The sequence below is a fragment of the Solanum verrucosum genome, unplaced genomic scaffold (assembly GCF_900185275.1).
Source record: "Solanum verrucosum unplaced genomic scaffold, falcon-dt-bn FXZP01000196.1, whole genome shotgun sequence".
Classification (NCBI taxonomy): Eukaryota; Viridiplantae; Streptophyta; class Magnoliopsida; order Solanales; family Solanaceae; genus Solanum; species Solanum verrucosum.
The window spans coordinates 3006035-3024222 of NW_026020420.1; the positions used below are offsets into that span (position 1 = coordinate 3006035).

The following is an 18188-nucleotide window of genomic DNA, read 5'->3' on the forward strand; positions in this document are numbered from 1 at the left end:
TCAATTCATTTTTTTATCTCACTATATTGCTCCTAATATAGATGTGTAATTTAAGTACCAATATATTCACACATACATATGGCCTTTTAAAGTTCTTTAGATTCGAATAGAGGAGATACAAATATGCTATATTTTGTAAAATTGTGTTATGTTTGATAAATAAAGAAAATTCTCTATATTTTTAGTAATATAAGATCTTATTTAGTTATTATAATAATGTAAATGTATTTTCCTCAAAGCCCATGAAATTACCTCAATATATTTGGGCCTATGCGTTTTTCATCACTATTGGCCCAAGACCCGCACAAAAACCTCAATTCTTAAACCCTAATATTTGCAGTAGTTGTTTCTTCTTCCTTTCTTCACCATTTTTTCCCCTTGTATTGGTGAGTTAATGCATAGTTCTTTTCTTCATAGATTGAATATGAGGAATTCATATTGCTGATCGTGTAATTGTTTTTCGTTTTTCTTAGGTAATCATGATGAAATTCAAAACCCCACAAAAAGGAAGAATCAGAAGGGAGCTTGAAAAGCGTGCTCCGAAATTGGTGAGTTTGCTCAGCTGAATATTGGGGTTCCTGAGTTTGTTTGTTCCATTATTCAGCTAATTTTCGATTTTTATTGGCATTACTATAGTTGGATTTCAAAAAAGAAAAGAAAAAGATGGTCATAATTTTTAACTAGATTGATTGCCTACATGTTGTTCTATGTGGGATTTGTAGGATTCGTCCTCGACTCATAGTTGTAGTTGGGGTTTAGACTTTCTAATTGAGTAGTGTATTTGGACTTTATCAATAGTACTCCTGTAGTTAGTTTCGCGATAGGAGGTCACCTTTTTTGTCTGTGTGGGAGCTGGCGGGGTTTGAAAGATGGGGTTTTGACTGTGATGACAATTGTTTTTGGCAGGTTGAAACTGGGAAGAAGACTTTGATACTACATGGTACGAAAACAAGCCAAGTATTGAATGATGTGATGACCGAAATTTATCACTTGAAGAGGGATAATTCTGTTAAATATACCCGGAAGAATGATAACATTAGACCATTTGAGAGCGGGGGCGAGACTTCTCTGGAGTTTTTCTCTCTTAAGACAGATTGCAGTCTTTTTGTGGTAAGTGGGTGGAGGCCATTTTCTTTTGAAGCATTTTTTTTCGGTTCATGGTTGCAAAGGTGCTGTTTTATAACTTGTTTCCATGTTAATCAGGATTTATTTTGTTACTTCCTGACTATAATGACTTGTTTCATATTGATCTGAATTTCTTTTTGTGGCTCTCTGACTATTATGTTGTTTTTTGTTTGGTTTGTTCTGAAGCTAGACATAGCTGATCTTCTCCAACTATCTAGCTAGCAAAACAGTAGTAATCTTAGTCATCTTTTTTCATGATAAAGAGTAACTTGTGTCAAAAGATAGTACATGTTAAATCAAATACAGGAATAAGAAATTAGGTGCACTATTGAGCATTTGTTACGTCTTTCTGAAAATCTTAAAGGTGCTCCCTTTGACATGGAAGTGCATTATATTCTTATTTAGGTTAAGGCTTAAGCCTCTGTCTCCTAAGAGACAAGGAGCAGAGACTAAGCCATATAATGCTTTTTGATAGGTAGCTTGCATACATACATAACAAGAATGGTGGCTAATAGTTGCTGCCAGAAAGTTCATTTTATCATTTAGCTACTGTTGTAGCACTTCTCCAGCGTCCACTTTTGATCTTTAACTGTTAAATGTTATTAGTTGCTAGATTTGTAGATAACTAAATAATGATATGATGTATATCCTTTGGTAATTTTCATTGTAATCAAATTTGAATGTAGTATTTGATTGTCTGTGTAATTGACTTTTTGGAGTGCAAATATTGTGAGAGGGTTCTGCCTGAGTGGTAAAACCATATTCATGTACCCAGATGTCTTGTCATGATTTTAATCGGTGATTAACACTAGTCTTTGGGTATCCTGTTGCTTGGTAAAAGGGGTTTTCTTTTACAGTGAGGAGGAGAGCATATTTAGAGCTAGATTATCTAAAATTTATTCTTATATAAGAGATTATGTTGTGTAGCTTTGGAGCACCCTGATTGAAATTCAGTGCTAGGAATTGCTATTTTACTACTTAACCATCACTTGCTTATGGTTTCCACTTGACGCGAAGTCTCAGGTTCTACATAGCAGAGTTCCAAGTCCTATTGCTCTTGTTAAAGCATCTATTAGTATTATTAATAGTAGATTTCAATTATTTATGCAGATAAGTACACCTACTGTTACTTACTTTAGATACTCAGAGTGTGATGAGTCCTTTTTGACTCTAGTTACCGTGTTGAATACCTTGATTTCGGCAATAGATTATCTTTGTATAAACTGTTGAAAAACATTTCCCTTTATCAGGAATATTTTTTTAAACCCTTCCCTAGGAGCTCCCACCTTTTTGCTCTGTTGGCAAATCAAACCCAAAACCTTTGGGTTGGAGGTAGAGGGTGCTTACCATCTGTGCAACACCTCTTGTCATCATGATTATCTTCTTCTGATTTTATGTTCAGGACATTCCTACCTTTTGTTTTCTGTACCCACTTACAGTCTCTGGTTGTTTTTCAGTATGGTTCTCACTCCAAGAAGCGCCCTAACAATCTTGTTCTTGGACGAACCTATGATCACCACATTTATGATCTTGTAGAGGTAGCAGTGGAGGAGTTCAAAAGCATGAAGTCTTTCAAATATGATAAGAATTTGGCTCCTAAAATTGGGTCAAAACCCTTTTTCGCCTTTATGGGAGAAGGATTTGAGAGTGTTGAAGAGTTAAAACATTTGAAAGAAGTTTTGCTCGATCTATTCCATGGCGAGGTTTGTTCTTTTTCTCAATAACTTCTCTGCTTTGCTTCTTTGAATCCGAAAGCCATCAATGTTTGTGTGTTCAATAATGCAGGTTGTGACCAACTTGAACCTAGCTGGATTAGATCGTGTATATGTATGTGTAGCTGTGTCACCAAATAGGGTTTTCTTCACACATTGTGCATTACGTCTTAAAAAATCTGGCACAGTAGTTCCAAGAATAGAATTAGTGGAGGTTGGGCCATCCATGGACTTGGTAACTCGGAGACATCGTCTCCCTGATGACAGTTTAAGGAAAGAAGCTATGAAAACTTCTCTTGAAAAAGCAAAGAAGAAGGTTCGATTGACTTAGTTACTTTTTCAAATCTTTTTCTTTTCTACTAACATGAGTTCTGAGATACTGATGTTACCTGTGGTCATTTTCAGGAGAAAAATGTTGTCAAAGATGCTATTCAAGGAAAACTTGGGAAGATTTACATTCCTGATCAGAAGGTAATAAGACATTACCTGGTTGAATTTTTTATATAAAAATTATGTCTCTGTTCACGAGTGAAAAATTGTTCTTTTCTGTAGGTTGGAAGTGTGGCACTGCCTCACAAAGCCAAAGGAGTTAAAAGGGAGCGCCGAGAAGCTAAGTTGAAACATGGAACAACAGAGGAGCTGCCCGAGGAAAAGAAGCAGAAGCTGGATTCTGAGTGATTTTTATTCGACCCTTCTGCAGTGTGATGCCTTAAGAGGGTTCTCTCCTGCTGGATCAAATCAAATTTTGTTCTATCTGCCTTTGTATAAGATATAGGCACACAACGTATTTGGCTCTATCCCTCACTAAACGGATGGTCACAGTAGGTTTCGGATCTACTACGTTCAAAGTAGTCTAATGCCGGGTGATTGTCATCTGGGAGCTTTCTGACCTCAGAGCCATAGTTATCATTGTTGTTTCGTTTTTTCTTATGTTTGAATGAAGTCCATTATATGAATATTCCTCCATTTGGTATATTATGGACTGTATTTCTAGTTATTTGGAAACTCAGTACTATAAAAAATCTTATTTAGTTATTTTTAGTTCATGATTAACTTGAGAGGGTCTCTTCTGTAGCTTTATAGTTCAACCAGTCGAAGTCGGAAATTTGGAAATACTTAAGCTATATTTTCAAGTTTAAAAAAACTATGACACACTAATTGTCCTGTCAAATTACTACATCAGAGCACAATTTAATGCCACGCTAGAAAATGGGTGTTTGGTATGAAAGAAAATATTTTCCATGAAAAATATCATTGGTCTGAGGTTGGTTGAAAGATGATGTGATGCAAGTAAATGTTCTGAAAAAGTTTTGGTGTACTCTTTTTAACTTATTTTCTTGTGTCAAGTATTTTGTAAAGTATTTGCATATCATTTAGACATGTATAGATGGAGCAGGGGTGTGGGGTAGTGAGGGATAAGGGTGAATATGAAGTATGTTGGAAGGCAGTGACACAATCAATGTGAAAAGTCCATAAAACTTATTTTCCTACTTTCACTAGAGCAGTTATTTTCCTCATTTTTAACGATCATTCGTCATTCTTTCCTCAACCAAGGAACTCTCTTTCCCAAGTTGCGCTTTCTTTTTATTTCTTCAAGGGAGAAGCAACTAAATACATATGAAGCAAACGTACATGTCACCATAAAGCCCACACACTAACATGGTGTGATTTATGTGAACATTTCTATGACCCAAATTTCCATTATAATGCTTTTACATACAGTTATACAACATGAATTCTGGGCAGAAATTACAAAAAATGAAATTGAACAAAATCAGTTGCTCAAACAACGGTTCAAAGAGGAAATGGACACGCCCAGCGCGAAGGATCTTCTGTGAGGCAGTGGCCACTGATTGAGCTTGCGAAGAAAACTTGGTTTTCTCCTAAGGCAATCTGAATTAATATGCACAGGTACATCATGTAGGCCTGAAAAACATACAATGTATCCATCAGACTTCACCAACATATACAGGGGAAGAAACTTGCTTAGAAGTATAGTCATAAAACATGTGCCGTTGAACTGCAAGAAAGCAAAGGGCTGCACCCATTTTATTGAAAATAAACTTCGATATCACTCGAGCTGAAGCTTGATAGTGTATTATTGATGCCCATCTAGGTTCGTTAGGCTGGGCCTCTCACAGAATACTAGCTGCATGGCGGTCTAAAGTAATGCCTTCTCAATCCACAAACAGTTCAGATGCTCCAGGCTCCAGCAATTCCCAAAGCATCCACCAAAACCCAAGAAAGTGTCATCGAGAGAAGTTATTCCAAATATTCTACCAAATTATTCAACTACTGCTGGCACCAGTCACCTAGAGTTTATCTAGAATTGAACTAACATGTGACATACCAAGGGCAATAACTTTAAAATTCAGTATAACGAAGAATCAGTTTTGGAGATAAGACAAACCTGACATAATCCAAATGTTCTTCCTCCCAGAAACATGGCCTGTAATGAATGCAGAATATGTGCAGAAAGCATCTAGTTATCGCATGTATTCATGAGAGCAACTGCATGTCTGTGTGACCTGGTTGAGGTAGAGGAGATTTAATTTGAGGTCTCAGCATATCCATGATAGTGGAAAAGGAGGGGCGTTTCCACGGCTCACTGCAACAGCATCAAAAGTAACTTTAAGATAACACATCAAAACAATCACGATATTAAATGGCGCAAACTTGGAACAAGTAAAAGAAACACACTTAGCCCAGCAAGCTTCAATAATAATCGCCACTTGAGGATTCAAGTCACTTGGAATTTCAAGCCTCTTCCTGTTAAAACCGACAGCTGCTATAACCTACAAAGTCAAATTCATTACAGCACATTTCATGCCATTTACAATAATAAAAAAGAAAAGAAAAGGGAACAGTTCGATAATCATGAGACTTGACAGATGGTCCTCTATCTGATCTTTCGAAAATCAAACTTGTAGCAGAAGCTAGAATGTACAATATCAAAGAGAAACAGTTTTAATGATCATGAAGCATTGATATTGTATCATCTCATTTGGTCTTCCATAAATCAAACTTATTTCTACATGAACATAGGAGTCTCTAACCCGATTAAGAGAACTTCTCACAAAATTGGACACAACATAAGTGTAAAAGCTAAGTTTAACAGTTAATCCAACTAGCTAATGTAGCCTATATGGATCTTTTTTATTCTATTATGTTTATTCTTACATAAGCTTGTATTGATCTTTTGAGACAACTTTTCTTCATGTGCTTGTGCCCTTTTATCGCCTTCAACCTGCATATTGCCGCACCTACAGACTGGTGCATATGGAGGTCTACAAGAACATGAGGGAACTGACTTCTTACATTGATATACTCTTTAAAGGCTTTTGATATTCATAATCCATTTGTTCTGTCTTTTAATTTTACAGCTCTTTACACACTTCTCTAATCGAGCTCCCAAGTCCTAAGCCCCTAAAATGCACCAAAGACTTCTCTTTACTTTCATAATGCAACTTGTCATTTACTTCCCACAATATCTACATCAGCTTCCAACTCCCATTCACCTTCCTTCTATGGCCTCTAGTCCCATGGGATCTCTTCGACCAAGGTTATCCTACTATCTATATTCTCAAATTTTCGTTTTAGTTTTCTTGTCTAATTCTATTTGTAGTACATAGACACTCATGATGTTGAGTGCATACTTTTCCTACAATAAACTTAATGAGATAATCATATCGCTAGTTTTCTTTACTTCTACAACTTCACTTTAAATCCTAATACTGCAATGAGTCCCACTTGCTTCCCAGTTTTATCCCACAATACCACAATTTATAACATATGTTGCCAATCTCTCTAGGTTTCCCCATCCACCTTTTTTTTTTAACTGACAAGTATTACTGATGTAACTAGCACTAAGAAAGTGTTGTGATTACATCCAGAGAGAGAAAAAGAAAGGTGAACCCTGGCCATCTATACAAAATATCTATGAACTGTAACAGGGTTTCAGCATCCTCAACTACATCCATTTTACACCAGGAAGAGACCATAAAATACAATCAGATTAAACTTTCCAACTTGAGCTCTTTTGCCCCTAACATCTTCTGTTCCTCTCCTTCCAGATACTCCACCACATGCTAGCAGAGCTGGATCTATTTTCTTTCCCATCAAACAAGTCTATTCCAACTACCTATTTGAATCTTACTCTCTTGAATTAGCTTCTTCTTCCCCATCCTCTAACACGCGACAAGCTTTTTCTATCTAGCACCACATTCATGCGTCAATGTGGTCGGACTAATTTCTTTAGTCACACCTGTATATGGTGTGGGAAACCTTGCTTATTGCTCTCACTTTCTGTTTAATCAAAAATATTTGCTCTCACGGTCTCACTTAAGGAGGAGATGTGATGAAACCCCTAGCTCATTTAACACATACCCCAGTGCTCATATAGCACGTGTCTGGATAAGCAGGCATTACAAATATAGTAGATGATTCATCATACTTGTACTACTTCCATAGTTCTCTTCTTAAATATTATCTTGACAAACTGTATACATATATGTTGCACAAAATATGAACTATTAAAAGACTACACAAGAAGCAAAGTAAAACCTAAACAGAAATAGAAAGTAGTATCCCTGGAACTCTTCCATTCAATGGCTCATAAATGCCTAGCTTTCTACATTAGCTACATGAAGAAGAGAGGTAGATGACGTAGAGCAAATTGAAAAGACTCTTCCTGGAATGGCTCATCCCAACTTGTGGTGCCCTAATTCCTGGCAGAACCATATGAGACCGACTCATTTTCACATCCCAAGAGATAGCTTTTGGTCCTTTTAGTTGATTAATTATTCACCTCTAGATTGCATTGTTTAAATCGTCATTTTTACCTAAAATACTCTTTAACATTAAAGTACTTCAAACTAACAATACAAACCTGTGGTGGGTTCAATTTATTCCATGGTTGTTGAAGTGTTGCCAGCTCCCACAAAATGACACCAAAGCTGTATACATCAGATTTCTCATTTGATGGTTCATCACGAATAACTTCAGGCGCCATCCATTCTGGCTGTCACAATAAGCACCAAATCATTTTTTTCCCCAATTCAATCATCAAAAAAACAAGTCAAAGATCAACAGAACATAAAGGCACCAGAGTCGAATCAAGAATTTACAGTTCCGGCAGCAGTCTTCGATGAAAGGAATGTATTCGCTTTGAAACGAGAAAGACCAAAATCACAGATCTGATGAAGACATTAGACAAGAGAAAACATTTAGTGCCTTTTACTGAACAAAGAGAAAAATAGCTTGCAACATTTCTCTCATCATTAAGCATCAATCGCAACTAAAAGTAGAGGTAATATTAGACATAGTCACACTACATTATAGATACTGCTGAGCTATAAAGGACAGAGCCTTCTTAAATCACGGACATTCCAAAACGCCTCCTCTTTCTCAAGCAAATTCTCATTCTCTCAAGAATTTTTTTTAAAAAAAATCTTTTTTCAGTTGGGTTTGAAAAGTCAAATTGAATGATGAAGAAATTATTATTTTTCCCTCAATGGTCCAAGTTGATTTAAAAGGAAGAGGACCACACGTATTTCCAGAGTAAGAGGAGACACATCTACCCTAAATATTTCCTGTTAAGAAAGAAATTAATGCACCAAGAGGTTGAAAAAAGAGGAGAAGATATGTTATGGAAAAACATAAGAAGAAAATTTGAAAGACAAACTAAACCAGAAATAGATTCTTCCTTCTCATATTGACTACTAAATTTCTTGAAACATGCTGGATTCATGGCAGTTGAAAAAAGCACTCTATAGATGGCATATATCTAGAAGATCACAAAGAAAGATTATGGACCAAACTTTCTCCAAAATGCAAATAAAGTATAATGATTTTTCCCTTTTTCACAGAATTTTCAAGATATATCCCCTCTTCTCGGAAAATAACTCATTTCATGGAATGCAAAGTTAACTTTCATCAGAGAAAGCAGATAAATACTTGCAGGTTCACCACTTGCTTTATGTTCTTCAGCAAGTTTGATTAGGTTAGAAAGATTCTGAAACTACAACTTCTATATGTTTCTCTTGACCCTTGGGAAAATGTCTGAGGAAGTTGGGATTGAAGATGCCTCTCAAATGAAAAAAAATGCCCTATCCAGGATGATGCTTCCTTCAGATTTGACTACTCTGACAACCAAGTCTGAGAATACATCAATCATGACAAAGAGGATTGAACCTTTATGCTTGCTAAAGAAGCTTACTCTCACCTTCACTGTATATTTTTTGTCCACTAGAAGATTTGGAGATTTTAAATCTCGGTGTACAATGGGAGGATTGCGTTTGTGAAGATAATTCATCCCATTTGCCTGCACGGGATCATATTAAGCAATCAGCCCCAGTTGAAAAAGTAAAATGAGAAAGAAGAGGAAAGTAGGACGCATTTATCAATACCACATCGTAAGCCATACACAGCCGACGCCTTTCATCCAACACCTCTCTCGCACCAGGTTTATGAAGAAGTCTATATAAGCTACCTCTGAAATACATGATAACATGGCAACCAGTCAGCCAAATTGGGAAAAACATAGTGCTTTCTCTAGTAACCTGACGAGAGAAATAGGCTAAGACCTCGATAAATATTCTGTGACTATGGACAAATTTGGTGGCTGAATGACAGCACCCATAAAAAGTACAATATTTGGATGTCGCAACCGCTTCATAATTGCAACCTAGGACAACCAAAGAAATAAGAGAATTAGAAGAGTGTAGAAGGAATACAAATAACAAAACTGATGTCCACAGATCCTCAATCTCTTTACATTCTGGTCCCTTTTTAGTTCTTCCTGATTGCTAGTCAGAAGTTGGGGGAGAAAGTACAGACTTACCTCCCTCAAAAATTCCTTGAATCTCTCTGCATGAAAATCTTGTTCCATGAGAATCTTCACGGCAACATCCTAAATGATACAAACTTCCATGAGATGCAATCAGGAAGGAATAAGACCAACGTAATATAGCAGGCTTCACATGGTTGTATCTCCACTAGACATAAAATAGACTACCCCTCCTCCCCAACATAAAAAAAGCAAAAATCTGAAAGAGGAAAAAAAAAAACAAAGCCAATAAAAAATATTTGAGAGGGAGCTTCAGAGCTAACTCGTTTAAACTATAAAAATATGGTCCCCCCCTCCCCCAAAAAAGTACAATAGAGATGAAAAAATTCACATTGCAAAAATGGATCTCCAAAGTAAAAGATACGTTGAGATATTTTTCAGAAAGAAGATTTCCAAAAACTGAAATCTAAATGGATAAGTATCTTACCGAACCATGCCAATCACCACGGTGAACAGTACCAAAAGACCCTGAAAATAGATAAACTGTGTTAGCTAAATCAAATGAGAATGTTATGGTACTATAGAATCCCAATATAATGTGTCCCCTCAAGGGATAAAAAACATCAGAACATAACTGACAATTAATCAAGCAACCACAGCTCACACTATTCAGATGGCTAAAATCCAGGAGACATAGATTACCTGCCCCGATTTTCTCCATCAGAACCAGATCATTCCATGGAATATTGAACTCTTCTACATCGAAAGCAAGTTCGTCACTTGGTATAGCAGAAACGACATGACCTCCTCCAGCAAGAAACCTAGTATCTTTTACTGTATCTGCTCGTGTCATCAGTGGTTGAGCATCTTCCCGTAATGGAGGGACATGCTTCACAAGAACCAGGTCCTTGTCCATGTTCACTGGATTTAACATACTTGGAGGATTATACATTTTAGAAAGTTGAGATTCTTTGTCGCGTCCCTTTTTCCATGCATTTAATGGAGGCAGAGGTAACTGAGAAATTTCATCACGATTACTTGAACTAGAGACTGCATTGTTTCTGTCCATGCAACTTCTGTCTGATTGTCCTGCATCTCCATCAGCTGCAGCTCCTGCATCAAATACTAATCATTATGAATCCCTGAAACAGGACTAGATTGATCTAGTATTCACTAACAAAACTGAAGAGAAATTGTCCAAAAACAAAATAGTAGTAATATTTATTTGCACAAGTTAAAAAAAAAGATTTCATACTTTCTTGTACTTACTTTCCTAGATAAAGGTCAAGGTAGAGCACTATTGTGATTAATTTGCCTTTGCATACTAAAACTTTAGGTTGTCCCAGAAAAAAAGAAGGAAGATGTGAAGTATGTAAATATACATGTATATATGCTGATGAATTTCCAAATGTTGATCGAATTCTCTACAAACAAAACTCAACACTCAGTAGATAGGACTTGTGGAGGTGGGAAGCAAGGATAGATGGAGTTTTTCCAATTAAAATCATACTACCACAAGCTTTTGATGAGGAAGGATGGGCTTCCTGCATGTATTAGTTTGGATTCCTAGCACACGTAAAAAGGTGTGCTTCGCTTGGTTGGCAGCAAGGAAGCAGTTCTGACCTCTGGAAACTTGAGGAAGAAGAGGATCACATATGTTAGCTAGTGCTTTATGTGCAGATGTTCAAGAGAAAATGTGGACCACCTCTTATTGCATTGTCAGGTAGATGCACGATTATGGGTTGTCTGGAACTAGCTCGAGGTGTACCTTTCAATATGTTAAAGATGAACATAGTATGTTAGAGTTCATAGATTCACTACAGGAATAGATGCTTATTCTGGTGAGAACCTTCTTTTTGTTTTTGTACAGAAGGGTTTCACACTTTGTAATTATCCAGGCACCGGCTCAGTACCAGGTTTCTAATTTTATTCTATAATATACACCACTTTACCTGTTCCAAAAAAAACAACAACTTGAAACTCTGGATTGCCAATGTAATCAATTGTGTTTTAAGACATTACAGTGTTGAATAAAGTTATAAGCAAGCTGAAAGTATACTCCATTCAAGTAAGACAAATAACTACACATACTGCCAAACTTTTCAGGAGATTCTAAAAAGTTCGACAGATTATCAGATTCCAAACACTTTTGAACCAAAATAAAAGGAAACTTGGGACAAGGGAGTATTTTGGTGGAATGCAGCATGCTAGACTGAAGCAATTTTAAAATTGGGTATGAACCTGAATATCTCTCAACATATCATGGCAAAGGCCAAGTAAGATGTTGGGAAAGGACAATTCAAAACAAACACCAACGATGCATTTTTTTAAGCAGTTAAAGAGTTAGATAATCACCAGCTGAAGAATCATCGAACAGTAGATTAAGTGATTGACTATCCAAGAAATACTGTTTGGCCAATGACCTCAAATCAATTGTAGGCTCAACTTGTCTGTATCTCGGAAAGCGCAAAGGTGAAGGGATTAAGATGGAAGATGGACCATTCAGCAAGGAATCTGGTTCGCTTAATACTCCAGGCTTACCGATCAAATCAACCAGGTACTCCCTGTATGGTCAAGAGTTACAGGTCAATACTAGCACTCCTTCCTAATATGAGGCTAACCAGGTAGCACACAAATGTTTAGCATATTTTAAGACTATATATGTCTATCATGTAAACTGAATCCAGCAGAAAAGCTCAACAGATGAAGATAACAGACATATCCAGTTACTAATCTAATTCCAACTTAAAGTAGCATTGTAGCAGTGAGAAAAAATATTTTCCTGTTATTCACTACACCATCTGCTTTGGATATCTGATTCTACTTGCTTCTAGTACTTTGGTTTCTTATCTGCATTTGGGGCTGCACGGAAGAAGAGGAGGATCTTCTTTGCATTGGCATTTGGATCATGATTTAGAATCTGAGTGATTAAGACCGTATGACAAATTAAGGTACATTCCCTATCTCATCAACAGTGGATCAGTTTTTTCAAGATACTTTTAAAAAATTCAATCTCTGCATATTAGTAAGAACTACCATTCCACTCAAATATCTTAATTTCAAATTTCTAAGAATGCTGCAGCAGGTACTAAGAGAAGCAAACTTCTGCTAGCGACTGAATCTCTAAAGATATATTTTATCACATCAGAAAGGTCACATATTAGTTATTACAATAAGAAATTTTGCCATAGTCATTTTCAGTATATATATTGAACGGCTTTTTTTGAAAAATAAATCATATTTTGAATTTCTTGTTCTTCACCAGCTTTACGAAACCAAAGAAAACATTCAAAAAAAGAAAAATTGGAAGTTGTGCATAGCATAAATAAAATACCAGGTGAAAGAAGGCAGAAAGCATATATACAATGCTATCAGCAGACACATAATAGCAGTAGGAAAGTAAATCTTGATCATTTCATACAATATATATGAGGGGTATCAGTTTTCCAAATAAAAGTAAGTGGTAGCATCAATTACCATCCGTTTAAGGACTCAACACACCATCCCCAAAACTATACTTATCTAGGACAAAGGTATCCAAAAGGTGAATTGAGTATTCTTTCCCACTTTATATCCTAGTAAGATTTCTTTTCAAATGAACCAAAGATTATAATACACATCATATGTAATCTGAACTTTTACCTGTCACGTTCAAATTGAACAAGACATGAGGAAGCATCAGAGCTATTACAATATTTACATCCCTTGGCAATTCGACATGGTAAATCAATGATGTCAGCTAGCACCTGTAATGATTACATAGATGTTAATGATAAAACATTAACCTTGTACACGACATCCAAGCTAAGACACTATGGATTGCAAACAATATTCACTCTAAAGCGCAGAATAAATAGAAAATAAATACAATATCAGTAAGGTTTCTATTTAGTGATAAATACACCATTAGTCTGATTTTTATCCTTAATTTTTCCTTTACAAATTAGATATACTGACTTATACCAGAACCAACTAAACAGGTACATACTTTAAAAAGCAAAGCACGATGCCTGCAAAGCCCAACAGACAGGCTACCAATGGGAAGCACGATAGTTCCAAGACGATGCTTCAGGTCATCACTGCACCCCTTTGACATGGAAACCAACTCCTCTTCTCCAGCAGGAGCTGCACCCCTTTATAGAGAGAATAAAGCTAATTACAAAAAGAAAAAAGAAAAAGGTGGGTCTGTTGGAGCTTCTAAGAAAAAGCTTTCAGTACTCACCCCATATGATCGCAAACCAACTTGGCAAGCTGATCAACAGCTTCTTTTGTGGTGATGCAACTAGGGGATATGCTATGAATTCTATTCTGCAGTTCCTTCAAGCTGAGATCATTACACTGATCAATTAAAATCACTTCAACAGATGGTGCTTTAGAGGGATCAACTGCCTTCAATGATTCAATTGATGGGATACGGCCACTTTCTTGCAGAACTGAGCAGAGAGCCCAAACATATGGGTCCATCCCATAAATCCAATAAAATCCATCAGGGACTTTGTCAAAGTACGACATACATCCATTTATCTGGCATAAAATAAAGAGACCAGTGCAAAAAAATGACATTAGGAATGATGACCTGGAAAATCTGGAGACTGTCTCAACTCTCAATTGAGAATGAGAAGAGATCTGTAAGATCATAAAATGATAAAACACAATAGAAAGGCAACATCTAGTCAATGGGTGAGTGTGACTACATTCCAAAAATCATCAAGGTAGTATGAAGTAGCTCCAATTCCCACAAAACATGAAACTAATAGAAGAATATGTGATCAAACTTCTATTTTTATCATATCATTTTCTAGGGTCTTGCAGAAACAAGGAAGGGGCTTGTCAGTGCCGAGATCACATTTTGACTACGAGAAAGGCTTAAAACTTTTGAGGTAGTGTAAACAGCTCAGCCTCATTGTATTTGACAACAACGAAAGGAGAAATAGAAAAGTAGAAAGAAGAATAGGGGTGATCGAGATTAGCACTTAAAAAAGTTTGACTCACTCCATTCCCCTACGGCCCTACCCAAGAGGCAAGAGCCCATCAGTTGTCCATTCCCACTTCGCTCCTTTAGTGACTTGACCTCCAACCTTAAGGGATGGGGTCTGACAACTGAGAATTTATGGAAGAGCAGGATTCCATGTGTTTGGCTAGTTGTAAATAGCCCCAGGACTATAGGACTATGGAACATGTGATTAATATTTCTATTCAGCGGACAAGGCAATTGGCAAGAAATTATTGAATCCATCGGTTGGGCTCATAATTAATAAAAAGTTGCTCCTGCTACTCAGCCGAAAGCCTTGAGCATTATACAAGGACTTGTTGTAGGAGTAACCCATTACCTACTGGATGGAATTGCCACAACATGCGCATTTTTCTTAGCAAGAATTATTGTAGTAGGATAAGGGCTAGGAGGATTTGAAAAAAAATTATGGCACTACGATTCGTAAAATAAGCTTTTTATTATGTGGAGTTTCATGTGTAAAAGTTCAGGCAAGACATGAATCACTTTCTTTCATATCGTCAAATAACTCTCCCTTTTGGTGGAAAATACTGTGTTGATTTGGTCTTCAATGGGTGATGTCAATTGTCAGGCATTGTCAAAGAAGCATTGTTTAGCTGGACCTTTATAAGACGGAAGAGAAGACGAAAGGTATGGATTGTTGCTCCACTTACTCTTATGTGGATGGTATAAAGAGAGAAATAGGAGAGCATTTGATAGAGTAGAGAAGAACTTTGTTCATTTGATAATAGTCCTTATCCCTTATTTCATGCACCCACGAGGTCCTTGTTATATTTTTGTAAGGTTCTACTTTTGGTATACTTCTTGTATATTGGTATTGTTGTCCATTATTAATAAAAATTTATTACAACAACAACAAACCCAGTGAAATACCACAAGTGAGGTTTGAGAGGTTAGAGTGTATGCAAATCTTACTCATACCTCATAGGGGCAGAGAGGTTGTTTCAGGAGGACTCTCAACTAGAGTACAACAAATTAAAGTAGGAAAAGGAAAAGCACTGAAGAAACCATAGCAACTCATAAGGAATCATTAACAATAACAAAATAGTGCGATAACAGAAACCCAATAAATAATAGATGATGCTAGAAATCAAAATCAAGACACTACAAGAATAATTACTAAAATTTTATCATGATAAAAAAAGGATGGGTCTGGTTGTAACACGATGGTCTAACTCACCCCAAAAGCTAGTTTATGATGTGACAATTGTCCAAAACCATATAGAGAGACTTTAATATAAAATACTCAATCAACGTGGGACTCTAACAAAGGATCCACCAATCACAATATATAATAATTTTGCGTGTATTTGCATTTGAAAAGCACATTCATTCATCGCTTAATCGCCTACTTTATTCATGGAGACATTTATAGTCTAAACCAAATCCTAAACTGAGTTATTTTGTTGTCCTGCATAGGTTGTCTAAGAATTTCTTAAAGAGTTTAAAAAGGTCCCAGATAATTCCACTTAATGTCAAAAGAATTTAGGTTGGATGATCAATTTTTTTATATGACATATCAGAGCCAACATTTGGAACGCCCATCCTAACACCCATATGGCCATATTGTAGATCATGTGTGGGATTATATCTAGTCATTAGTTGTTCTACGTGATTATATAGGTGTTGACCATTTCACCGATTACCTTAAGTTTTGGGTTGGAAACTCAAAGCCTCTCACAATCCACCACTTAATCAGCTAAGACATTTGTAATCAGATGTGGATCCAGGATTGAACTTTATGAGTTTGAGTTCACAATTATATCGATTGAGTAAGTTCAAAGTCTACTATTTGTACTTATAAAATGAATTTTTAAAGCATACACCAGTTTGAACCAACTAGCTTCTACACTACACCCTTCAATGTTGGTAAAGTTGAAAATCATTGCTAAACAATTACTTTTAATTCTCTCTTTTACCAATATGAAATGATCAAAGGATTCCTAAATCATACAAACGTCAAGCAATAAATGCCATACCCACAATCGATGTGACATTGTTTCCGCTGATTGAGTAGAATCTGAGTCTCGGGATGCCAATACATCAGTCACAGGATCCAAGAAGTTTGGACTATCAGCACAAGTTGCTTCTGAAGAGAGCCTTATTGCCAAAGCTAACTGCAGCTGATAACTCTCTTCCGTCTGCTGGGCCCAGCTCCTTGCCACCGACGAGCCGCAGCCGTCATTCTTATTCCCAAAGGAGGTCCCCACGTAGTTCTCCCCAGACAGCGAGCTACCACCGAAGCTACCCTCGCTTGATTGCCTCTGCGACCCGATCGAACTAGGTACCAGGAATGATCCGACCCGGTTCTGTGATTGTATCATGCGGTGATCAATCAAGTCCCAATCAAATACTTTACCTCTGTTCTTCTCGAGGGAATTAGACTCACCGTACGGCGTTACACCAGCTCCGGCAGAGAACTTCGGCGCCGGCGGCTGGAAAAAATTATCATCAGGAATTTGATTCAACAAAGTATAACTCGATCGTCTACCAGACATTTCCCTGTATAAAATGTTCAATTACCAACTGCCATTACTCTGTAACTGTGCAATTTTCAGCTCAAACAACGCTTCTCTCTCTAACTTTTCTCACACTAAGAAAGAGGAAGGAGAAAATGGATGTATTTGTAATATTCTGAGAATTTTTTAGGTGTAAAAAAGTAAAGTAGAATTGTGGGCTTTACTTAATTAATTATAGCAAGTGGGGCTGTTTGGTCATGAGGCGGAAAGATGCATAGAATTTTGTGCGTGAAACGTGAAGGTTCCCGGCTTCTGACCTTTTACTTGTTTTTTCCTCTTCTGGTGAGCTGAACTTAACCCATGACTTTTAGCCTCTACGTAGACAAACGCATGCTCTACTACTCCATCCGTGTCATTTTACGTAGGGGTGTGCAAAAATTGATTTAACCAATAAATCGAACCGAAAAAAATATTAGATTTATTAATATTGGGTTATTGGGCTAACGTTTTTTAAACAATTTCGCAAATTTTTTTATTGGGTTATTGGTTCGATTTCCAGTTTTATGATTTTTGTTAATGGTTAAACCGATAACCCAATAAGACTATATTAAATATACTATTTTATTCCTAGACCAGTAAACCCTAATTATATAACATTTTACAAACTCTATTACTTTAATCTCAGTATTACTTAAAACCCTAATTATTGTTTCCTTTGTAATTGCAAGCACACTTCTAACTTGAATGTGCCAATTGCCTAGACTTGCTAAAAAATGATTGTTACTTTCACACTTTTTCTTTGAATGTGTCTAAACTTGCAAGAAAAATGATTGTTACTTTTATGATTATTACTTTCATGCCAAATGTTGGAAAAATCATATGGTTTGTATGAAAATTTTCTTATTGTGTATATTAATATATATGAGTATTTTCTTATTGGTTAAACTGAAAACCGAACCGTTAAGTATCATAAGCCGATTAACCAAAAATCGATAAGAAATATGTTATTGGTTTGGTTATCGATTTGACGTAATTACAAACCGCTAAACCAAACCAATAACACATAAAACCGAACCAAACCGACCGATGCGCAC

General features: G+C 36.5%; 2 protein-coding genes across 3 annotated transcripts; one reads left to right on the forward strand and one right to left on the reverse strand.

Moving 5' to 3' along the window:
• Positions 1 to 320: 320 nt before the first annotated feature.
• Positions 321 to 3890, forward strand: LOC125807025 (ribosome production factor 2 homolog). Its single transcript, XM_049486776.1, has 7 exons — positions 321 to 386; positions 474 to 548; positions 907 to 1110; positions 2583 to 2828; positions 2911 to 3153; positions 3243 to 3308; positions 3390 to 3890. Exons 2-7 carry the CDS (start codon positions 480 to 482, stop codon positions 3513 to 3515), a joined length of 954 nt encoding a protein of 317 aa, XP_049342733.1. The 5' UTR covers positions 321 to 386; positions 474 to 479; the 3' UTR covers positions 3516 to 3890.
• A 631-nt stretch (positions 3891 to 4521) lies between these two features.
• LOC125841037 (serine/threonine-protein kinase CTR1-like) lies at positions 4522 to 17379 on the reverse strand. 2 transcript variants are annotated; one of them, XM_049520031.1, is made up of 17 exons: positions 16615 to 17379; positions 13847 to 14148; positions 13613 to 13757; positions 13267 to 13370; positions 11980 to 12188; positions 10327 to 10737; positions 10112 to 10152; positions 9679 to 9747; positions 9422 to 9522; positions 9245 to 9329; positions 9061 to 9159; positions 7964 to 8032; positions 7726 to 7857; positions 5538 to 5632; positions 5244 to 5445; positions 4977 to 5160; positions 4522 to 4763 (listed from the first exon to the last, which is right to left on the reverse strand). In XM_049520031.1, the coding sequence occupies exons 1-15, from the start codon at positions 17131 to 17133 to the stop codon at positions 5337 to 5339; spliced, it is 2490 nt and encodes an 829-aa protein (XP_049375988.1). In that variant the 5' UTR covers positions 17134 to 17379; the 3' UTR covers positions 4522 to 4763; positions 4977 to 5160; positions 5244 to 5336. The 2 variants fall into 2 exon arrangements, with proteins under 2 accessions (XP_049375988.1, XP_049375989.1); XM_049520032.1 differs by lacking the exons at positions 4522 to 4763; positions 4977 to 5160 and having other exon boundaries at positions 5312 to 5445; positions 10327 to 10728.
• Positions 17380 to 18188: the final 809 nt, after the last annotated feature.